The 25,187-nt window shown below is 40.5% G+C and overlaps 1 protein-coding gene across 2 annotated transcripts in view; it reads left to right on the top strand.

Moving 5' to 3' along the window:
* The window catches only part of LOC134618399 (voltage-gated potassium channel subunit beta-2-like), a 291,857-nt gene that overhangs the window by 223,313 nt on the left and 43,357 nt on the right, over positions 1-25,187 (top strand). For both annotated transcript variants that reach the window (XM_063463773.1, XM_063463774.1), the window contains 3 exons: positions 593-678; positions 2,360-2,480; positions 19,561-19,655. In XM_063463773.1, the coding sequence (XP_063319843.1) occupies positions 593-678; positions 2,360-2,480; positions 19,561-19,655 (302 nt within the window). The remainder of the gene's footprint in view (positions 1-592; positions 679-2,359; positions 2,481-19,560; positions 19,656-25,187) is intronic.

Raw genomic sequence — 25,187 nt, 5'->3', positions numbered from 1 at the left:
TCAAAATATTACTGAATGTTTATTGTGTCTTAAACACATGTTGAATGTGTTTTAATGATGCCTTAATGTATTAAACTTCATTATTATTATTATTATTATTATTATTATCATTTCTGACTATGGATTGATTGTTCTTGTGATATGATACAGCTTTGTGATTTTATTGAATGTTGCTTTATACCCTGGGGAGTAGGTGGGTGGGAGAAATTTGAAAAATTGTTATTTTCCACCTGGGTTGATCCAGTAGAATGATCTATTTTATACTTGGGCAGCTGTGGTTCCAGAGGTAGAGTGAATTGGAAGGTTGTTGGCTCAGTCTTCTGCTTGTCTACATGTCAAAGTGTCCTTTCGCAAGATAGTGCCTCCAGTATAATGTTCAATTTGATATGAATAAGTGCTGGATAAGTAAACAATCTAGCCTGGTATGTCAGTAGGTCGATGTAGCAGCTTACTAAATCCTAGGCCTAAATAAAAATAGACAAGGGCGAGCATAAATACTATTTCATCTTACCTGAGCTTTGTTGGCTCTGTTTTCTTCAAAAAGCAATGTTAAAGTTTGTCGTTGAAACTTTACATATTTTTGTTTTGGTAGAGACAGTAAGAGCAATGACCTATGTGATCAACCAAGGCATGTCCATGTACTGGGGTACATCACGATGGACCTCAATGGAGATCATGGTAAGTTTTAAACTTAGCTGTGAATCTATCCATAATCTGAATTACATGAATAGTGTAGATTTATTGTTGTCTTCTTGTGGATAGTGTTGGTCTGAATTAGGACTAAATAGAACAAGTTCTTAGTGTTCATTTCATAAATACATGAAATAAATCATGAAATCATTGCAGGTGGCAAAAGTATAGACACTGTTTAGTGACATAGAACAGCAGATACTTGTTAAAAATACTCAGTTAAAAGTAAAAGTACTTATTGAACCTACTGACTCAAATAAAAGTGAACCAACAGGCTCAGAAAAGCATTCAACGAAAGAAAGTAAAAAGCAGGACCTTGTGCTGTATTAATATAATAAAATAAATTAGTGCATGGTGATACAAAAAGTGCTTTTGACCTGAAACCTAAGTAGAGCTCTGAGGTTTATTGGTCTACCCTCTACATTGGTGGGGAGGACGTAGAAAGGGTAGAAAGCTTTAAGTTCCTCATAGTCCACATCTCGGCTGACCTTACCTGGTCCACAAACATTTCCCGCCAGGTAGGGAAAGCACCAGAAACGCTGTTACCCCAGAGACTGCTAGTAAACTTCTACCCCTCCACCATCGAGAGCCTGGCTTACTGCTGCACTCTCTGGTTGAACTGCTGCACGGCAGAGGACAAGAGGAAACTGCAGCGGGTGGTGAGGGCAGCAGAGCGGGCAACTCACTAAACCCCCCTCAAAGACATTTATACTGGCAGACTTCAACAAAAAAGCCAGCATCATCATCAGGGACCCCTCGCACCCTGTACACTCACTTTTTCCCCCCTTCCCTCTGGTAAACGCTACAGGTCCATCAAGACGAAAACAAACAGACTTAATAGAAGTTTTTACCCACAGGCTTTCAAACATGCCCTACCTCAACCCTGATTGGAGGATAACTGCATTGCCAACACCCATGGACATTAAACCTTATTTATAAACTGTATTTCTATGTATACTTTAAGGAGGTAGGAATGTTGGTTGCATTAAACTGTATTTATTATAACACTATTTATTATAGTTGTAACAATGTGCAATATCTATATATAATATTTGACTCCTTCCGGGGGGTGGGGGGACCCTTGGACCTTGGGCCTCTGGCCCTGGGGCTCGCTCCCTGAGGGTGGCACCACTGCCCCTCTGATGGTCCTTCTTGGGCTTTTACGCTCTGGGGACCTCTGGCTGTCTGGGCCTGGATCTCCTCCATGCCTGTTTCATGCGCCGGGGACGTGGCTATGGCTTCCCACAGCCCTCTAGCAGATCATTAGATGGAGAAACCTTTTGAATACAAGTGTGATCATGTGTGCACACGGGTGTACACACTGGTCCTCACAGACACAAACTATATCTTCCTTGCCTGCTACCTCAAAGCACATTGTGTGCTTGTGTGGTCTTGCATGCTGCACAATAACATTCAATGTTTAGTATTTACTGTTACTTACAATCCCAGTAAGTAAGTACAGTCCCCCAGTCATGTGTGTCCCATCTGCAAAAACTTAAAATAAAAAAATAAATAAATTTAAAAAATCGAGAAACAAGGTTGTGCCTACATTACATGCTTCCACTTAAATGGATTGGATTACTCAGTACTTACTGAAACAGAGTCAGTTTCTTGGTGAAAATCATGGACCAATCAAAATGTTTGGTGCTTTTTCCTCTATTATTTGTAGGAGGCATACTCTGTGGCACGACAGTTCAACATGATCCCTCCAATTTGTGAACAGGCAGAGTACCACATGTTCCAAAGAGAAAAGGTTGAAGTGCACCTTCCTGAACTCTTCCACAAGATAGGTAAGCAAGCCACCACTGATATGTACAGCATCATGTCCCAAAAATTATGACTGTTCATTCTTAACTCTAGAACACTTAATGGAGTTTGTAATCCTATCAATATTACTTGCACATGGAGAAAAATAATACTGAATACTTTGGATTACTTAATATATTATCAAGCTTTTTACAACTACATGAATCTACTATTGCTGTGTGATTTATTACTATTACTGAGGGTTACTCACCGTACCAATACCAACTAGATCTTTAAATCTTAAATCTCAAATGAGTAACAGTAGGGTGGACATTAGGTAAGGCTGCGATTTTTTGCAGTGATCTCGTATAGAAAATTATTCAGGACGTATATAAAACAGGTCCGCTGCTCCAAACCGTAGTAAAGGGACCTCTGGCTAATACGTCTGGTTCCGTGTCGACCTCGTAGCCAAAAACTAGCTTTACTTTGTTGTCTGGGACAACTTTGCTAGCGAGAGACAGAGAGAGGCATTGAAAGGCTGCTTATTGTTTCGGAGGAAAACATGAACACAGTGTACAGTCAAGTCTTAATAGCTGCCTGATGAGCCCAGGCTCGTCAGGCACTCTTTTGGCTGCAGTGGTTGTTATTATATTTACATGCTTCCATCTCCCATCTCTGCTCGGTGATAACTCGTACTTTTCAACTCTCCTATTTTTGCACATAACGGGTATAGGGCAATGCTTGGAACACTCTGGTCATATCACCTTCATATTAAATAACTTTTTGAATAATAATTTTAAACAATATTTCTTCATGTGGGCCACAAGTAGGGGTGACATGGACCGCGAAACTGACACACAGGCATTAGAGCCTCTTAATGCGTGTTTTGTTTGGGATTCCACCAGTGTGGAATTACCAAAAATAGAGAGAGCAAAGCCTCTTGCCTTCTTATTAAATCATTTTTGTGAATAATTTTTTAAAATACTTCTTCACGCCATTATGCGGGCCGCAAGTAGAGGTGACATGGGCCGCGAGATTGAGACACAGACATGAGATCCTCTTAATGCGTGTTTTTGTTTGGGTTTCCACCGGCATGGACACCAAAGATCTAGAGTTCATAGCCTTATGAAACAGGAAAAGACCGCCATGCAATCCATTTATTTCAACAAAGTAACTGTAAGTAGTATTATACCTATAGCATTTTTGCCCCCCGGCCACCCCTACCCCCCCCACCCCCCCCCCCACCCCAACCCCTCAGGCATCCCCCCTCCCCTATCCCCCTCCGCGTTCATGTGTGCGCGTGAACGGACTTTTTGCGCGTGAACTGTCTTTGCGCGTGAACGGCCTTTGTACATGCTTGTGAGTTCAGAGGTCATATGAGTTTACATGTGTTTAATAGCGTTTTATTTAATGAAACCATTATGTGTTTTAATTAAACAATTTTAAAGGTTTGTATAGGTCTCAGAGGTCTGTTATTTAGACATAGATGATTTAATTTAACTAGTTTAGGGGTATTTTGCTTTTTTTCTTTAGTGCTCTGAAACACACAGAGGCTAATAGTTTTAAACAGAAAGTTTCTCCACCTTCTAAAAAACACATAGCCACACTATCACTGTAACAACCCCCAATGTTCCTTTAATGCAGACAGTCCTATAATTATCTACTAGTCACAAACACACATAGATGATTTAACTGCATTAGGAGCATTTTCTTTAGCGATCTTATCATGTCAGAGGTCCAGCGGAGCCAGACCCATCGGAGTCGCCTTTTATCTTTTCCATTACACTTTCTACGACCATCCGATCCTCCAAACAGGTTTTCACCTGTTGCTTACACCCCCACACCTTTATCTCTGCATCTCAGAGGCCAGCTGAAACCAAGCCCCACCTATATAAAAATGCCCTAATCAAACACCCTGTATTTTTCCTCACTACTTTACATCGGCCCTTGAGAGCATAACACTTCGTTCATCAGCACGAGCATTTTACTTTTAATTTAACTGTTTTAGGAGCATTTTGCTTTTTCTTTACTGCTCTGAAACACACACAGGCTAATAGTTTCAAACAGAATACCACAAACAGCAGGCATTCCTTTAGAAATAAACTCTGATACTTCAGATTCTTAACTCTGCAACAGTTAGACCCCCAACAGTCAGCAAAAGAAGTCATGAAACAATAAAAGAGACGCCCTTATCAAGAGCATCTCAAATGTACTTAGTTTTCAATACAAGCAGTCTCCTTTATCTTATGTCAGAGGTCCAGCGGAGCCACCTTACTAATGACCATCCGATCCACCAAACAGGTTTCACCTTTTGTTTACACCTTTATCTTTGCATCTCAGACGTCAGCTGAAACAAGCCCCACCTATATAAAAATGCCCTAATCAGCCACACTAACCCTTTACAACGACCCTTGAGAGCATAACACTTCGTTCATCAGCACGAGCATTTTACTTTTAATTTAATTAGTTTAGGAGCATTTTACTTTTCTTTGCCGCTCTGAAACACACAGAGGCTAATAGTTTTCAAACAGAGTGTCACAAATAACATGTATTCCTTTAGAAATAAACTGTGATACTTCTAAAAAAACAAACACATATTCTTTTCCTCATCACTAGCCGATTCACCATTTTATTTAAATATCTGAATTTTCGGAGTGATGATTCAAGCGGGACACAGAGGCTGCTAGTTTAACGCACCAGAATGCAAATATAAATAAAAGCCTGACTATCCTGAGAGCCTAGCTGCAGCGACACCTTTCTTTCACACGGATTCCTGGATGTGCGTTGGAGCCGACTTTGCTACCCGCGCACAGCGTTTCTGACAGTCGGCCGCTGCTTATACAATAGAGAAAAGCAACAATACAGTGTGTTTCTCTGCTCCAAGACATCCGAGGGCCTTTCACGCGGTAAGCATGTCTGTTATACCCAGAGCATAAATGTCTGTATGTCAGTGATGATTATTCAAACCCTGTTTAAAAATGTGACACATATGTTGTCCGAAAACAATTCCTCTAAATTTGCAAAGTTACTGATTTAAAAAAATATATTTTCGAATTTTTTAGTTGCATGTCAAACATATGATAGCTAAATTCACAATGGTATAAACGTACTAAATAAAAGAGGCCCAAGCACCAAAGCACTCTAATGCAAGCCTCTAAACTGTATGTTGATAAGTACATGAAGTGTAGTGTCTGCCGAATTGTTTTTAATATGGCACTTTTTGACGAACTGCAGATGATGAAATCCTCTTTATTGTAGAAACTCTCCCTAAGCTACTGTTGCTCATACTTACTGAGTTCCCTAGCTACTTCCTTACTATGTCAGTAAACTTTTTGAACAATAAGAGATATGGTAGATTTAAAGAAGCATCCTAATTGAAGCAAAGGCAAAAAATTGGAATTAATTTTATGTGACTGTTCATATTAAAGCAAACAACAAGTGAAAATCCAAAAACCGGCTCCCCCTCTCTCTCTCTCTCACTCTCTCTCCCTCACCACCCTCTGAGTGTGTGTGTGAGTGTGTGTGAGTGTAAGTGTGTGTGCCCTCACAGAAGGAAGGTCACAGCAGGAGCTTTTCTCAAACGCATTACCAATCAGTTTATTTTTTACAAGAAGTGTAGCTCATACAATGGTATAAATGTATTATTTGCGATACTTTATAAATATGAAACTCTAAAGATTTTGAGTTCATGCACATTGTGAAACAAGAATCTAAATATTTGTGTCACAATGATTTCTATAAAAGCATGTTGTTTATGGGCATAATGTAACAAATCTTTTGTGGCCCTATTAATGATCAATGGTAATTGAAGAGGAAGCTTGAACCCTGGCTCAGGACATTTTCATGACAAGTGACAGCGCAGACATCTACTAATGAGAGAACATGTTTTATCATCATAAACACGGTGATATGAAGCATCGTTAAAGTGTCACTTCGGTAATGTTGACTCATGTTTTTTAATAGGTGACTTTAAAACACCAAACTCTAATTTCTGTGGTTTATTTTAAGTTTACAGAATATAACATGTGGTAAGACGGTGAGTTTTACTTCTCACTGTCTGTGTTATGTGTATCTATTTATCATGTATGCTACTTTGCTCTGTGGACTGTAAAATGTTTCATTGTGTTCATGAAATAAACCAGACTTTCACCGTCTGCATCTTTTACTGTTTTTCTGCTTTTGTTCACACCAAGTTTGACAAACCCACAGATATCCAGAGTTAACTCACTAACAATGTGGAGCAGTCTCAGTGTATTTAGCTGCTTTTTCCCTAAACACAACCAACTGAGAGAAACGCTTGTAGTCCTCACTTTGGTCATTTTGAACGTTGAAGGAGATTTGTTCCATAGACACCTAATACTAGTGTTTCCTGCACTTAATCCATCACTACTATGTTCTATTTAAATTCAGATTTCTTTTATAGTTTGCAGTTTCTTTACTAACACATTTGTAGATAAGTTTATTGCTGAACGACACAGCTAGCAGTCTCACACACTCTTTAGGTTTTTGAAGTTTTGTGTGTAATGGTTTAGTCTATCAAACCTTACCTTTTTCTCCCCAGTATCACAACAGCATGACTCCCAAAGTACGGATCAGTAAACAACCAATGATTCTAAAGCCAGAACAGAAAGATACAGTTGGAAGATGAATGATTGTGTTTTTATGATGCGTAGTAAAACTTCCTCATCTTCTTCTTCTCTATGTTGCTGTTGTTCTTGTTCTTGCGTGTGTTTGTGTGTGTGTGTGTGTGTGTGTGTGTGTGTGTGTAGGTGTGTGTGTGTGTGTGTGTGTGTGTGTGTGTGTGTGTGTGTGTGTGTGTGTGTGTGTGTATGTGCGTGTATGCCTTAGAAGTCAAATAATACATTAGCCATACCTAAAAAAACCAAAACAAAAAAAAACAAAAAAACATCTGAATTTCATTTAGAACTGAGATTCTAAGATGTAAGCAGAAATCTTATGCACAGCCAGAAACATGTTTCCCCACTTTCACAATGCTGAGGTGTCAAATCCACAACCCCCAACAAATGGGTTATTACACAAGGGTGTGAAGGGCCAGCTTTACTTACATAGCCTCACACACAGTAGATTTTTAAAGTTTTTTGGGTACAGTGGTTTAGCCACAGATGCAACTTCCAGCGTCTTTATTAAGCTCTTATTTATAAATGTCTACACAATAATAGACACTGTGTGCTCTGTGACATTATAGTCTTCTACTTCGGCTTCCACTGGTTTGCATTTTAAACTCCCAACCTTTTAGGTTGTTATGAACTACTTATATTTCTAATATATTGTGATATAAAAGTGAACCATGTGGCTGTTTTTATTTTCTGTTTGATTGAATGAGTCAAGACACGAGTTATTTAAACAATTCTAAATGACAGTGTGATGGCCATAGTACATTATGAGGGTCAAATATGTTAAGGATAATGTTTATCAATGTAAAATTGCAAAGAACCTTTAAATAGATTATAACATTTTGTAAACAGTTACCTCAGAAGCTGTACTGTCAGACCTATGTATGTAAGGTAAAACTTTCCACAGTACTTCCACTTAAGTAACTAAACACATAAAGTCACCCTCACCATTAATCCACTGCTCCTTGAAAAAAAACTAGCACAAACAGACAACTGACTCAGCAATGATAAGTAGAGCTATCCGAGGCCGATACTCAAGCAGAAGAAAATTAAAAGTTGTTGTTTTTGTGGCTCGAAAAATTAAAGAAAGTATGTTTAATAATTCAACAAGACCCGCACCTTCAACACGTGTACATTCAAATTTTGGAACAGGCTCAACATTGCTGTTGTTCAATAGTTTTTATCCGTTCGAAAAGTAATTTTACGGCTTTAATGTTTCCAGCTGATAAGGAGAATGAGTGCATTTCAAATGTGTGTCCAAAGGCTTTAAACATCCGCTTTGTCTGTAACGACAGTATCAAACTACAGAGCATTGTTTTTACTAAAATTCAACATTTTCAGATGAAAATTGGGCTGCTTTTTGGGGTTTTTTTTCACTGTAACACCCCCCTCAATGCCATTTTTAGGATATTCTTGGTGATCCCATTTTTTTCATATTTATGCTTTTGGGACTGAGGGTATCTAATACACACACGTTGTCACTGTGTTTTGTACTACCAGCTCTGAGGGCTCTGCTTTTGCTTTGAGCAGTCTGTTTTTATTTTGTCTCGTGAGTGTGTGTTTTTCAAACGAGATCCTCGTCAGTTTGATTTTGTTTCCACAAACTTTTGTGTGAAGTTGACAACAGAGGTAAAGAGATTTAAACACCCCAGTTTAAGTAGGTAGGGGTTGGACCAGCTGCACAGGACAGGTGAAGCAGAGAGTGTCAGGGGAGATGTGCAACAGAAGCAGAGGGAACATTTTACAAGATGATGAATGGCACATTTAGATGATTAAGGATTTGTTGACAAGATTAAAAGACAAGTCCGTCAGAGTTCAACAACATTACAGTTTGATTAAATAAAAATTTTTTAAACTACACAAGGTTTATTTTCTCTTCTGATAGTAATCATATTAAACATGTCAAGAAAGAAAGAGTATAAAGAAAAAGAGTAAATGTGTGTCTAATTAAACTCTTCCTGTGAACCTTATATCATCCTTTAACATGTTTAGTGTTACAAACTTGAAGAAGCACAGAAAAGATCATCAGACATTAATCTAATCAGTTTTCAGCCTTCATTCATATTGAAAAGTTGAAATCTTCCCTGCTAGACCCAAGTGCAGCGTTTAACACCGTTGGCCATAACATTTTATTACTGCTATTATTAAATGGTGGAGAGGCCTCTTCACACACTGAGGTTAATTATGAAGCTCCACAGGCTTCTGTGCAAAGACCAGTTCTGTTTACATTATACGTGCTTTAGAAGACATAGCATGCATTTTCACTGCTATGCATATGATACCCACTTTTATTGGTTATATCTCTTAGACACATAATGAGCTTTAATTTTCTGCTTCTAAGTTCAGATAAAACTGAGGTTATTGTAACGGGGCGTAAAAATCTTAGAAACACTGTGGCTAACAAGATCCTTACTCTGGACGGCATTGCCTTGAGCCGCCTGGTGTAGTCATTTGCCACATTATAAGTAAAATTGAAACATACAATCCCATAGCACAACATCAACATTTATTTATATACAAAAATAAAAATGCTTTTTACAGAAAAGAATTGTAACTTCACAACTCATCACCGATTAGGTGGGTACATGTTTTTATTTGTTTTGGTTTTTTTGTTTGTTTTTTAAATGCACTAAATGTAGAATACATTTTTTGGTAAAATGCAGGTTACACGTTTTAAGAAAGAAAAAATCTGTCTTTCAGAGACCGTCCGGACCAGTAGCTTTGCGTGCGTTCACCCTCCTGAAGCACTTCCGCACATCCTCCTCAGACACAGTGTGCGCACTGACGTCATCCGCGGTGCGCACACTGTCCGGTCTCGTGGTGTTCGCTGTGTCGAATCTAGCGTAGAATACGTTCAGATCCTCACACAGAGAGGCCGTGGTCTGCGGTGTGCTGGTTTTCCCTCTAAAGTCTGTGATCGTGTTTAGTCCCTGCCACATACTCCGAGGGTTGTCAAAATGTTGCTCCACCTTGTCCCTGTACTAACGTTTGGCTGCTTTGATCGTCTTCCGGAGTTGGTAATGTGCGTGTTTGTAGTCCGATGTGTTCGCGGAGGCAAAAGCGGTGCTCCGTGCCGCCAGTGCTGTGCGAACATCTCCGTTAATCCAGGGTTTTTGATTTGGGAAGGATTTAACTGTTCTGGATGGGACGACATCTTCCACGCATTTTCTGATAAATCCGCAGACTGAGTCTGTGTACTCATCAATGTCTTTAGCAGCCACGTGAAACATTTCCCAGTCCGCGTGATCAAAACAGTCCCGCAGCGTAGACTCCGATTGGTCCGACCAACGGTGCACCGCCCTCAGGGTTGGAGCTTCCTGTTTCAGCTTCTGCCTGTAGGCGGGCAGGAGCAGGATGGAGCGGTGATCTGATTGGCCGAATGGGGCGCGGGGGAGGGCTTTGTATGCATCCCGGAAAGAGGTGTAGCAGTGGTCAAGAAGCCGGTCTCCACGAGTGCTGAAATGGATGTGTTGGTGGAGTTTTTGTGAGACTTTCTTCAGGTTACCCTTATTAAAGTCCCCGGTCGTGATAAACGCCGCCTCTGGGTGTGCGGTTTCCTCACTGCTGATCGCGCTGTACAGTTCCCTGAGTGCTCGGTCAGTGTCGGCTTGTGGGGGAATGTAAACCGCCGTAATAATCACTGCTGTGAATTCCCTCGGTAGCCAGAATGGCCGGCACTTAATCATCAGGTACTCCAGGTCCGGTGAGCAGAAAGATTTGACCGGGTGCACGTTCGCATAATCACACCAGCTGTTGTTGATCATGAAACATACACCACCGCATCTGCTTTTCCCAGTAAGCTCCTGTGACCTGTCCGCGCGGTGCACAGAGAACCCCGGTAGTTGTATTGCGGAGTCCGGTACCTTGTCCGATAGCCAGGTTTCTGTGAGGCAGATCACGCAGCAGTCCCGCATCTCTCGCTGGAATGAGATCCGTGCCCGAAGCTCGCACAGCTTGTTCTCCAGAGACTGCACATTAGCCAGTAATAAACTGGGTAACGGTGGTCTGTTAGTGCGCCGTCTCAGTCGAACCAGAACACCAGATCTTCTCCCTCTGCGTCGGCGTTTGCGGCCTCCACGGGCCCAGAACAAAGGCGTCTCAGGTGAGATGAATGGGGGGTCTGCAAACGGAGGGTCCGTGTTGCAAAACTTGAACTCCAGAAAGTGATGAGAAAGTCCATCTTTTATGTCCAGTAAGGTTTGTCGGTCGTACACAAGGAGACATGTGCTACTCGTGAAAAAATAAAGAAAAAGTAAAATTAAACACAAAAAACAGCTGTTGCTTGGGGGAGCTCGCGACGAGGCTGCCATACTCGGCGCCTAATCGGTGATGAGTCACCTAATGAGTCACTCATCACCTAATCGGTGATGAGTTGTGAAGTTACAATTCTTTTCTGTAAAAAGCATTTTTATTTTTGTATATAAATAAATGTTGATGTTGTGCTATGGGATTGTATGTTTCAATTTTACTTATAATGTGGCAAATGACTACACCAGGCGGCTCAAGGCAATGCCGTCCAGAGTAAGGATCTTGTTAGCCACAGTGTTTCTAAGATTTTTACGCCCCGTTACAATAACCTCAGTTTTATCTGAACTTAGAAGCAGAAAATTAAAGCTCATTATGTGTCTAAGAGATATAACCAATAAAAGTGGGTATCATATGCATAGCAGTGAAAATGCATGCTATGTCTTCTAAAGCACGTATAATGTAAACAGAACTGGTCTTTGCACAGAAGCCTGTGGAGCTTCATAATTAACCTCAGTGTGTGAAGAGGCCTCTCCACCATTTAATAATAGCAGTAATAAAATGTTATGGCCAACGGTGTTAAACGCTGCACTTGGGTCTAGCAGGGAAGATTTCAACTTTTCAATATGAATGAAGGCTGAAAACTGATTAGATTAATGTCTGATGATCTTTTCTGTGCTTCTTCAAGTTTGTAACACCAAACATGTTAAAGGATGATATAAGGTTCACAGGAAGAGTTTAATTAGACACACATTTACTCTTTTTCTTTATACTCTTTCTTTCTTGACATGTTTAATATGATTACTATCAGAAGAGAAAATAAACCTTGTGTAGTTTAAAAAATTTTTATTTAATCAAACTGTAATGTTGTTGAACTCTGACGGACTTGTCTTTTAATCTTGTCAACAAATCCTTAATCATCTAAATGTGCCATTCATCATCTTGTAAAATGTTCCCTCTGCTTCTGTTGCACATCTCCCCTGACACTCTCTGCTTCACCTGTCCTGTGCAGCTGGTCCAACCCCTACCTACTTAAACTGGGGTGTTTAAATCTCTTTACCTCTGTTGTCAACTTCACACAAAAGTTTGTGGAAACAAAATCAAACTGACGAGGATCTCGTTTGAAAAACACACACTCACGAGACAAAATAAAAACAGACTGCTCAAAGCAAAAGCAGAGCCCTCACAGCTGGTAGTACAAAACACAGTGACAACGTGTGTGTATTAGATACCCTCAGTCCCAAAAGCATAAATATGAAAAAAATGGGATCACCAAGAATATCCTAAAAATGGCATTGAGGGGGGTGTTACAGTGAAAAAAAAACCCAAAAAGCAGCCCAATTTTCATCTGAAAATGTTGAATTTTAGTAAAAACAATGCTCTGTAGTTTGATACTGTCGTTACAGACAAAGCGGATGTTTAAAGCCTTTGGACACACATTTGAAATGCACTCATTCTCCTTATCAGCTGGAAACATTAAAGCCGTAAAATTACTTTTCGAACGGATAAAAACTATTGAACAACAGCAATGTTGAGCCTGTTCCAAAATTTGAATGTACACGTGTTGAAGGTGCGGGTCTTGTTGAATTATTAAACATACTTTCTTTAATTTTTCGAGCCACAAAAACAACAACTTTTAATTTTCTTCTGCTTGAGTATCGGCCTCGGATAGCTCTACTTATCATTGCTGAGTCAGTTGTCTGTTTGTGCTAGTTTTTTTTCAAGGAGCAGTGGATTAATGGTGAGGGTGACTTTATGTGTTTAGTTACTTAAGTGGAAGTACTGTGGAAAGTTTTACCTTACATACATAGGTCTGACAGTACAGCTTCTGAGGTAACTGTTTACAAAATGTTATAATCTATTTAAAGGTTCTTTGCAATTTTACATTGATAAACATTATCCTTAACATATTTGACCCTCATAATGTACTATGGCCATCACACTGTCATTTAGAATTGTTTAAATAACTCGTGTCTTGACTCATTCAATCAAACAGAAAATAAAAACAGCCACATGGTTCACTTTTATATCACAATATATTAGAAATATAAGTAGTTCATAACAACCTAAAAGGTTGGGAGTTTAAAATGCAAACCAGTGGAAGCCGAAGTAGAAGACTATAATGTCACAGAGCACACAGTGTCTATTATTGTGTAGACATTTATAAATAAGAGCTTAATAAAGACGCTGGAAGTTGCATCTGTGGCTAAACCACTGTACCCAAAAAACTTTAAAAATCTACTGTGTGTGAGGCTATGTAAGTAAAGCTGGCCCTTCACACCCTTGTGTAACAACCCATTTGTTGGGGGTTGTGGATTTGACACCTCAGCATTGTGAAAGTGGGGAAACATGTTTCTGGCTGTGCATAAGATTTCTGCTTACATCTTAGAATCTCAGTTCTAAATGAAATTCAGATGTTTTTTTGTTTTTTTTTTGTTTTGTTTTTTTTAGGTATGGCTAATGTATTATTTGACTTCTAAGGCATACACGCACATACACACACACACACACACACACACACACACACACACCTACACACACACACACACACACACACACACACACACACACACACAAACACACGCAAGAACAAGAACAACAGCAACATAGAGAAGAAGAAGATGAGGAAGTTTTACTACGCATCATAAAAACACAATCATTCATCTTCCAACTGTATCTTTCTGTTCTGGCTTTAGAATCATTGGTTGTTTACTGATCCGTACTTTGGGAGTCATGCTGTTGTGATACTGGGGAGAAAAAGGTAAGGTTTGATAGACTAAACCATTACACACAAAACTTCAAAAACCTAAAGAGTGTGTGAGACTGCTAGCTGTGTCGTTCAGCAATAAACTTATCTACAAATGTGTTAGTAAAGAAACTGCAAACTATAAAAGGAATCTGAATTTAAATAGAACATAGTAGTGATGGATTAAGTGCAGGAAACACTAGTATTAGGTGTCTATGGAACAAATCTCCTTCAACGTTCAAAATGACCAAAGTGAGGACTACAAGCGTTTCTCTCAGTTGGTTGTGTTTAGGGAAAAAGCAGCTAAATACACTGAGACTGCTCCACATTGTTAATGAGTTAACTCTGGATATCTGTGGGTTTGTCAAACTTGGTGTGAACAAAAGCAGAAAAACAGTAAAAGATGCAGACGGTGAAAGTCTGGTTTATTTCATGAACACAATGAAACATTTTACAGTCCACAGAGCAAAGTAGCATACATGATAAATAGATACACATAACACAGACAGTGAGAAGTAAAACTCACCGTCTTACCACATGTTATATTCTGTAAACTTAAAATAAACCACAGAAATTAGAGTTTGGTGTTTTAAAGTCACCTATTAAAAAACATGAGTCAACATTACTGAAGTGACACTTTAACGATGCTTCATATCACCGTGTTTATGATGATAAAACATGTTCTCTCATTAGTAGATGTCTGCGCTGTCACTTGTCATGAAAATGTCCTGAGCCAGGGTTCAAGCTTCCTCTTCAATTACCATTGATCATTAATAGGGCCACAAAAGATTTGTTACATTATGCCCATAAACAACATGCTTTTATAGAAATCATTGTGACACAAATATTTAGATTCTTGTTTCACAATGTGCATGAACTCAAAATCTTTAGAGTTTCATATTTATAAAGTATCGCAAATAATACATTTATACCATTGTATGAGCTACACTTCTTGTAAAAAATAAACTGATTGGTAATGCGTTTGAGAAAAGCTCCTGCTGTGACCTTCCTTCTGTGAGGGCACACACACTTACACTCACACACACTCACACACACACTCAGAGGGTGGTGAGGGAGAGAGAGTGAGAGAGAGAGAGAGGGGGAGATCATTAATACAAAGGATTGGAGCCGGTTTTTGGATTTTCACTTGTTGTTTGCTTTAATATGAACAGTCACATAAAATTAATTCCAATTTTTTGCCTTTGCTTCAATTAGGATGCTTCTTTAAATCTACCATATCTCTTATTGTTCAAAAAGTTTACTGACATAGTAAGGAAGTAGCTAGGGAACTCAGTAAGTATGAGCAACAGTAGCTTAGGGACAGTTTCTACAATAAAGAGGATTTCATCATCTGCAGTTCGTCAAAAAGTGCCATATTAAAAACAATTCGGCAGACACTACACTTCATGTACTTATCAACATACAGTTTAGAGGCTTGCATTAGAGTGCTTTGGTGCTTGGGCCTCTTTTATTTAGTACGTTTATACCATTGTGAATTTAGCTATCATATGTTTGACATGCAACTAAAAAATTCGAAAATATATTTTTTTAAATCAGTAACTTTGCAAATTTAGAGGAATTGTTTTCGGACAACATATGTGTCACATTTTTAAACAGGGTTTGAATAATCATCACTGACATACAGACATTTATGCTCTGGGTATAACAGACATGCTTACCGCGTGAAAGGCCCTCGGATGTCTTGGAGCAGAGAAACACACTGTATTGTTGCTTTTCTCTATTGTATAAGCAGCGGCCGACTGTCAGAAACGCTGTGCGCGGGTAGCAAAGTCGGCTCCAACGCACATCCAGGAATCCGTGTGAAAGAAAGGTGTCGCTGCAGCTAGGCTCTCAGGATAGTCAGGCTTTTATTTATATTTGCATTCTGGTGCGTTAAACTAGCAGCCTCTGTGTCCCGCTTGAATCATCACTCCGAAAATTCAGATATTTAAATAAAATGGTGAATCGGCTAGTGATGAGGAAAAGAATATGTGTTTGTTTTTTTAGAAGTATCACAGTTTATTTCTAAAGGAATACATGTTATTTGTGACACTCTGTTTGAAAACTATTAGCCTCTGTGTGTTTCAGAGCGGCAAAGAAAAGTAAAATGCTCCTAAACTAATTAAATTAAAAGTAAAATGCTCGTGCTGATGAACGAAGTGTTATGCTCTCAAGGGTCGTTGTAAAGGGTTAGTGTGGCTGATTAGGGCATTTTTATATAGGTGGGGCTTGTTTCAGCTGACGTCTGAGATGCAAAGATAAAGGTGTAAACAAAAGGTGAAACCTGTTTGGTGGATCGGATGGTCATTAGTAAGGTGGCTCCGCTGGACCTCTGACATAAGATAAAGGAGACTGCTTGTATTGAAAACTAAGTACATTTGAGATGCTCTTGATAAGGGCGTCTCTTTTATTGTTTCATGACTTCTTTTGCTGACTGTTGGGGGTCTAACTGTTGCAGAGTTAAGAATCTGAAGTATCAGAGTTTATTTCTAAAGGAATGCCTGCTGTTTGTGGTATTCTGTTTGAAACTATTAGCCTGTGTGTGTTTCAGAGCAGTAAAGAAAAAGCAAAATGCTCCTAAAACAGTTAAATTAAAAGTAAAATGCTCGTGCTGATGAACGAAGTGTTATGCTCTCAAGGGCCGATGTAAAGTAGTGAGGAAAAATACAGGGTGTTTGATTAGGGCATTTTTATATAGGTGGGGCTTGGTTTCAGCTGGCCTCTGAGATGCAGAGATAAAGGTGTGGGGGTGTAAGCAACAGGTGAAAACCTGTTTGGAGGATCGGATGGTCGTAGAAAGTGTAATGGAAAAGATAAAAGGCGACTCCGATGGGTCTGGCTCCGCTGGACCTCTGACATGATAAGATCGCTAAAGAAAATGCTCCTAATGCAGTTAAATCATCTATGTGTGTTTGTGACTAGTAGATAATTATAGGACTGTCTGCATTAAAGGAACATTGGGGGTTGTTACAGTGATAGTGTGGCTATGTGTTTTTTAGAAGGTGGAGAAACTTTCTGTTTAAAACTATTAGCCTCTGTGTGTTTCAGAGCACTAAAGAAAAAAAGCAAAATACCCCTAAACTAGTTAAATTAAATCATCTATGTCTAAATAACAGACCTCTGAGACCTCTAAAAATGCTATAGGTTTAATACTACTACTGTATTCTGAATACCACCTTTTAAACGGTAACTGTAATGGAATACAATTTCTCATATTTTGTATTTTAAATACATACATATTTATTCCGTTTCTCCCCAACACTGCCTACCTGTGATTAGGGATGGGTATCATTTAGGTTTTATCCGATACTGGTGCCAAACTGGTACTTTTGAAATGGTGCCGGTGCTTAAACGGTGCTCGAACCGGAGCTTAGAGAAATGAGAAACCAAACTTTGTCCAAAAACCTCTTATGTTTTTATTTTTAGCAGTCTCTTTTTTTCTGCAAAAATGATAACCAAGTTAGCCTTTTCTGTTGATACAACATACCTCCTTTGGTTGGAACCGGTGGCTAGGGCTAGGGCCAGGACTCTCCTCTTCGGGTTCTTGGGGGATGTTGCTAACTCCGGGTCCGATAACAGGCACCACACCCGCAGTAGATGTGCTTGGTGTGAGGTCTTGCAGCAAGCTATCAAATATGGTGCTTTTCTCGGCTTTTAAAAAACCGCTATGCGTGTTTCATCAGATTCGAGGTGTTACCTCCTTTGCACAGTATCACCTTAGGCTGCTGAGTTTGCATCTTCAGGCTGCTGAGTTTGCATCTTTTGCCGTGAAGTACAGCCAGACTTTTGATCACTTCGCCTTGGGCATTTTTAATCTGTAGCTCTGCTCTAAAAGAACGCACGTACCTGGGCCTGCCTACTATCCCTGGAAAGGTAAAATGATTGGCTAGAATCGAAAATGTATGACATCTCAGGAAAAAAAAGCACCAAAATAAAGCACCAAAATGTACTGGGTGTCATAATGGCACCGGATATCGGTACCCATACCTACCTGTGGTACTGTGTGACTGTGTGCGTGTGTTGTGACTGTGTGTGTGTGTGTGTGTGTGTGTGTGTGTGTGTGTGTGTGTGTGTGTGTGTGTGTGTGTGTGTGTGTGTGTGTGTGTGTGTGTTGTGATAGTGTTGTGATAGTGGCAGTGGTGTCTGTTTTTGGGACCTGTTTCCAGGTTGGGTTCCCCTGCATCCTGCATGAGTTGTTTTATCTTAATTTAGAAATGTAATTATTGACAAGAGTCAACAAGCACTGATAGTGTAATCTACAGCTGTGGCCAAACGTTTAGAGAATGAGAAGTCTTGGGGTTTTTTTTGTTTGTTAAAGTTTCTTTTTTACAAACTTTGCTGTTTCAGTAATAGTTGTATACCATATTATATCACTTCAAACAGAGGTGATCCAGTAATGCTACACTAATGAATTAAACTATTCACTTTAGCTAACGTTATTAAGTTAGCTAAAGAGTTGTGTTGGGATGTTGTGCAAGACATTAATAAACCTAAAATACAATGTTTTGGACATTCATTTGCATGTTTCCCTACTGTAGGGGGCTCCAAGAGGGTACAATAAGACAACTGTGGAATTCGACTAGAAACAGTCAATCATATTTGTTTGTCAAAGCTGAACACATGGCAAACTACGCTAAATCATAAGCATAAAAGTTACTGTACAACTATCATTTTTTAACATGACGCTTTTTCTTATACATGTGAAACATTTATTACCAACCAAAGAGTTTATCCGCTGGTCATTCGACATGACAAATGACTTCTGAAGTCTTAATCCAGCTCCAGCTCAAGATAATGTAGATTCCCATCAGTAACACTTTCGGTCCGCTGGTAAAATGTAGTTCTATTAATCTGCGCTCGATTACCCTGGAAGCGGAACTGGATGCAAGTCACAAAAAACAGAATTTTGGAACTGAAATTCCAACTGAAACTGAATGGTGAGAAATTAAACTGAAATTATTCAAGAGCTACATTTTTAAAGGACAAAATACAGTTTCAAAGCAAATTAATTAATTTTCAAAATATAAAATTCAATTTCAATTTAGTGACGATCACTTTCAAACCAATACATGGAATTTCAAATTAGGCTAATTCAAATTCAGTTTTAAAAAGCATTTATTCAAGTTACAATTCAGATTCAATCTGAGCAATTCAAGTTCGAATTTAACTTCAAATTCAGTTTCTGATGGCACAACGTTCTGCCCATAGTACTGGCCACGTTCCTGGCACTTCGGCACTTCCTGCCTCGATTGCGTGGTTGTCTAGACAGACAGCACAGTTGCCGCGGCCTATATCAACCAGCATGGGGGGCTGGGCTCTCCTCCCCTCTGCAAACTGGCCGCCCAGCATATGAAATATGTAATGGAGTGGAGAGATATTATCTCACTCAGAGAACCCAGGTTACATATGTTAAGTGGCCTTCTGAACACCGATTCATAATGTGGAAATTAAAGAAATAATTTTTAAAATATTCTGTATGTAATCCTTTTGGACATGCAGGCATTGGAGCTATGACATGGTGTCCACTGGCTTGTGGGATCATCTCAGGGAAATATAACAATGGAATCCCTCCTTATTCGCGTGCTTCACTTAAGGTAATATCCCAATATTTAATATCCATCTGGTATTAAACAAAGGAACTGTCATGGTCCCGGGTTGTTTGACACAGTTTTTTTGTGTTTCATTGTATTTTGATATTCATTGTTTATGTTTTGGCTCATTGAGTCTTTTTTTAGCTCCAAGGTTGCCTAGTTTCAGCTTTTTATTCATTTAGACTCCTTATGTCATCTTCCCTTGTGTTGAAGTTCCCCTTGTTGTTGTGTGTGTCTTACCTCATATGTTATGCCTGCGTGGTTTATGTTGTCAAGTTCGGGTCACGTCTGTGTTCCGTCATGCTTCCTGTTTTATGTTGAAAGTCCTTGTGTTTCTTTGCTCATTGTATTTAGTTTTATTCTCCCCTGTGTTGTCATTGTTTCATTCTAGTCAGCTGTGTCCTCATGTGTCTCCACTTCCCCTGATTACCTCATGCGTGCATTTAGTCCTATACTTATGTATATGTATACAGTGGGATGCAAAAGTTTGGGCGACCTTGTTAATAGTCATTATTTTCCTGTATAAATCGTTGGTTGTTACAATAAAAAATGTCAGTTAAATATATCATACAGGAGACACACACAGTGTTATTTGAGAAGTGAAATGAAGTTTATTGGATTCACAGAAAGTGTGCAATAATTGTTTAAACAAAATCAGGCAGGTGCATAAATTTGGGCACCACAAAAAAAGAAATGAAATCAATATTTAGTAGATCCGCCTTTTTCAGAAATTACAGCCTCTAAACGCTTCCTGTAGGTTCCAATGAGAGTCTGGATTGTGGTTGAAGGTATTTTGGACCATTCCTCTTTACAAAACCTCTCTAGTTCATTCAGGTTTGATGGCTTCCGAGCATGGACAGCTCTCTTTAACTCACACCACAGATTTTCAATAATATTCAGGTCTGGGGACTGAGATGGCAATTCCAGAACGTTGTACTTGTTCCTCTGCATGAATGCCTTAGTGGATTTTGAGCAGTGTTATCGTTGTCTTGTTGAAAGATCCAGCCCTGGCGCAGCTTCAGCTTTGTCACTGATTCCTGGACATTGGTCTCCAGAATCTGCTGATACTGAGTGGAATCCATGTGTCCCTCAACTTTGACAAGATTCCCAGTCCCTGCACTGGCCACACAGTCCCGCAGATAAGAGAGATAAGAGATAACTCTTTATTGTCATTGCACAGTAGTAGAATGAAATTGGAAAACTGCCCTACGTCGGCACTACATATAACACAACATGACACAATACGACACATCACAACGCAACACAAACAACACAACACAGTATATTAACTTAGTAATAAAAAATAAAAGACGAATAAGTGTATGTGTATTGCACACTGTTATTATTGCACATTAATTATTATTGCACCTTGTTATGAATATAAATATTATTATTGTTATTGTTTTTACAGTTGTTACCTCCCACTCCAAAAAGTCCAGGTAGGTAGCCAGTCAGGTCAGCTATTTGCATTGATTAGGGCTATTGCCCTGTTGTAAAAGCTGTCCTTTAGTCTGTTTGTCCGGGACCTCAGCAGCCTGAACCTCCTGCCAGACAGCAGCAGCTTAAACACCCGGTGTCCTGGGTTTGTACAGTCCCGTAGGATGCTGCGTGCCCTCTTGAGACAGCGAGTGCTGTACAGGTCCTTCAGGGAGGAAAGAGGATGTCCAATGGTTTTTTGGGCCATATTAATGACCCTCTGGAGTGCCTTTCTGTGTGCTGTGGTGCAGCTGGAGAACTATACACCGATGCAATATGTCAGCACACTTTCAATGGAGCAGTGGTAGAAGATGGCCAGCAGCTCCTTCATCAGGTCCGTTTTTCTGAGGATTCTCAGAAAGTGTTGTTGGGCCTTCTTTAAAACCGCAGAGGTGTTAGAGCTCCATTGGAGGTCTGTGTCTATGTGCACACCCAGAAACTTGAAACTGGAGACCCTTTCCACGCACTCCCCGTTGATGCTGACAGGCTGCAGCTCAGACTTTCTCCTTCTGAAGTCAACTACCAGTTCTTTTGTCTTGGTGGTATTGAGGTCCAGGTTGTTATCTACACACCAATCTGACAGCCTCTGAACTTCAGCTCTGTACGCCGTCTCATCTCCCCCAGAGATGAGCCCCACCACAGTGATATCATCTGCAGACTTGATGACTGCGTTGTCTGGGTGGGTACTAACACAGTCATGTGTGTACAGAGTGTACAGTAGGGGACTCAGTACACAGCCTTGTGGAGAGCCGGCTGAGGAAAGATGAGGCCCCACTCTAACTTTCTGTACACGGTATTAAACCCCGATTCTTTTGTCCCCATGATAGAACAGAGAAAACCCGACTCATAGTGGTCAAAACATTTTATATTTCTTTTATTTCAATCATCTTCCGGAAGAGAGAGACCCCTGCACAGCCCAAACGCCAGTTGCAGGATCTCTAACATTACAAGCTCAACATATGTCTTATATGGTGTTATTTCGGTACTTCAGACGTCACACACGTCACACGTGACACACACAGTTTCATTACAAACAAAACTCCTTCTACTCAGTTCCTCTTTTCTGTGTCCGATTTATTAATATGCCTGTGCACTAAAACTTCCTGTGCAGCTTGCAATAACTTCCCCTTTTTAAGGTCTGTTGCCAGGGCAACCTGTCTAAACTTAGTCTCACTCTGTCTGTTCCCCATATTCTGCAAAAACATGCAGTTTCTGGTCGGCCTGTAACCTAGTCAAGTCTGGGCCTCTCATAAAACGATCTAATGAGCAGATAAGCCTTAAAAAATATCTATTTATTTCGTAACAACGGTCTGAGAGGAAGTCTCTGATCCAGAGGCAGGTGGTAGAAGGAAGTCCTATTTCCAGCAGTTTAACTATTAGTCTGTCTGGGAGTATCGTATTGCAAGCAGAGCTAAAGTCAGCCTGGCGTAACGGCCCTGCACTTCCAGGTGAGAGATGGTGGTGTGGAGCGTTGTAGCAATGGCATCTTCAGTTGATCTGTTAGCTCTGTATGCAAACGAGTGTGGGTGGCAGACAGTACATGATGTGACGTCGTACCAGTTTCTCGAAGCACAGCATGATGGAACCACCACCATATTTTACTGTAGGTAGCAGGCGTTTTTCTTGGAATTCTGTGTTCTTTTTCCTCCATGCATAACGCCCCTTGTTATGCCCAAATAACTCAATTTTAGTTTCACCAGTCCACAGCACCTTATTCCAGAATGAAGCTGGCTTGTCCAAATGTGCTTTAGCATACCTCAAGTGGCTCTGTTTGTGCTGTAGGCAGAGAAAAGGCTTTCTCTGCATCACTCTTGCATACAGCATCTCCTTGTGTAAAGTGCGGTTGAACGATCCACAGTGATTCCATCTGCTGCAAGATGATGTTGCAGGTCTTTGGTGGTGGTCTGTGGGTTGACTCTGACTCTTCTCACCATTCATCGCTTCTGTCTATCCGAGATTTTTCTTGGTCTGCCACTTCGAACCTTAACTTGAACTGAGCCTGTGGTCTTCAATTTTGTCAATATGTTCCTAACTGTGGAAACAGACATAATGTGGATCCGAAGATCCATAACTGACCTACCTGGGGTTGAAAGTCTCGATAAATGCACGGCGTTTCGGCGGGTATACCGGCTTCCGCGAATGTGAGCCTTATTTTGAGCGATGAAAAAATAATAGAATATAATTTTATTTTTATATTTCAATATCACAATAATCTTCCAATTTAGAACTACAAGTTAAAAACGAACTAACATAGATAAAATACACTTCAGCTAAATACTTATAATTTATTTTCCCAAACCACGCGGAGCCACAGTATAAGGACTAAAGAGCCGCTTGCGGCTCCGGAGCCGCAGGTTGCTGACCCCTGCCCTAAACCATGATGGTGAACAATCTTTTTCTTCAGGTCATTTGAGAGTTGTTTTGAGATCCCCATGTTGCTACTCTTCAGAGAGAATTGAAAGAGGAGGGAAACTTACAACTGACCCCCTTAAATACTCTTTCTCATTATTGGATTCACCTGTGTATGTAGGTCAGGGGTCACTGAGCTTACCAAGCCAATTTGAGTTCCAATAATTAGTTCTAAAGGTTTTGGAATCAATAAAATGACAACAGTGCCCAAATTTATCCACCTGCCTGATTTTGTTTAAACAATTATTGCACACTTTCTGTAAATCCAATAAACTTCATTTCACTTCTCAAATATCACTGTGTGTGTCTCCTATATGATATATTTAACTGACATTTTTTATTGTAACAACCAATGATTTATACAGGAAAATAATGACTATTAACAAGGTTGCCCAAACTTTTGCATCCCACTGTATATATATAAAAAAACATCTCGCCCCTGTGGGCGGTTTTATCCTTCAAGCTCGGGTCCTCTACCAGAGGCCTGGGAGCTTGAGGGTCCTGCGCAGTATCTTAGCTGTTCCCAGGACTGCGCTCTTCTGGACAGAGATCTCTGATGTTGTTCCCGGGATCTGCTGGAGCCACTCGCCTAGCTTGGGAGTCACCGCACCTAGTGCTCCGATTACCACGGGGACCACCGTTACCTTCACCCTCCACATCCTCTCGAGCTCTTCTCTGAGCCCTTGGTATTTCTCCAGCTTCTCGTGTTCCTTCTTTCTGATGTTGCTGTCATTCGGAACTGCTACATCGATCACTTCTATTACTACGGCCATCTTCTTCTGTTTGTCCACCACCACTATGTCCGGTTGGTTAGCCACCACCATTTTGTCCGTCTGTATCTGGAAGTCCCACAGGATCTTAGCCCGGTCATTCTCCACCACCCTTGGGGGCGTCTCCCATTTTGACCTCGGAACTTCCAGGCCATACTCGGCACAGATGTTTCTGTATACTATGCCGGCCACTTGGTTATGGCGTTCCATGTATGCCCTGCCTGCTAGCATCTTCCACCCTGCTGTTATGTGCTGGATTGTCTCAGGGGCATCTTTACACAGCCTGCACCTGGGGTCTTGCCTGGTGTGATAGACCCCAGCCTCTATGGATCTTGTGCTCAGTGATTGTTCCTGTGCTGCCATGATTAGTGCCTCCGTGCTGTCTTTCAGTCTAGCTTTGTCCAGCCACTGGTAGGATTTCTGGATATCAGCCACCTCCGCTATCTGCCGGTGGTACATACCGTGCAGGGGCCTGTCCTTCCATGTTGGTTCCTCGCCTTCCTCATCTTTCTTGGGTTTCTGCTGCCTGAGGTACTCACTGAGCACGCTGTCAGTTGGGGCCATCTTCGTGATGTATTCGTGGATGTTTCTTGTCTCATCCTGGACTGTGGTGCTGACACTCACCAGTCCCCGGCCTCCTTCCTTCCGCTTAGCGTACAGCCTCAGGATGCTGGACTTGGGGTGAAACCCTCCATGCATGGTAAGGAGCTTTCTTGTCTTTATGTCAGTGGCTTCTATCTCCTCCTTTGGCCAGCCTATTACCCCAGCAGGGTACCTGATTACGGGCAGGGCGTAGGTGTTGATGGCCCGGATCTTGTTCTTACCGTTCAGCTGACTCCTCAGGACTTGCCTGACCCTCTGCAGGTACTTGGTGGTTGCA

The sequence above is a fragment of the Pelmatolapia mariae genome, linkage group LG20, assembly GCF_036321145.2.
Source record: "Pelmatolapia mariae isolate MD_Pm_ZW linkage group LG20, Pm_UMD_F_2, whole genome shotgun sequence".
Classification (NCBI taxonomy): domain Eukaryota; kingdom Metazoa; phylum Chordata; class Actinopteri; order Cichliformes; family Cichlidae; genus Pelmatolapia; species Pelmatolapia mariae.
Note: the sequence above shows the minus strand (reverse complement) of the source record. Positions and strands in the feature narration are given on the sequence as shown.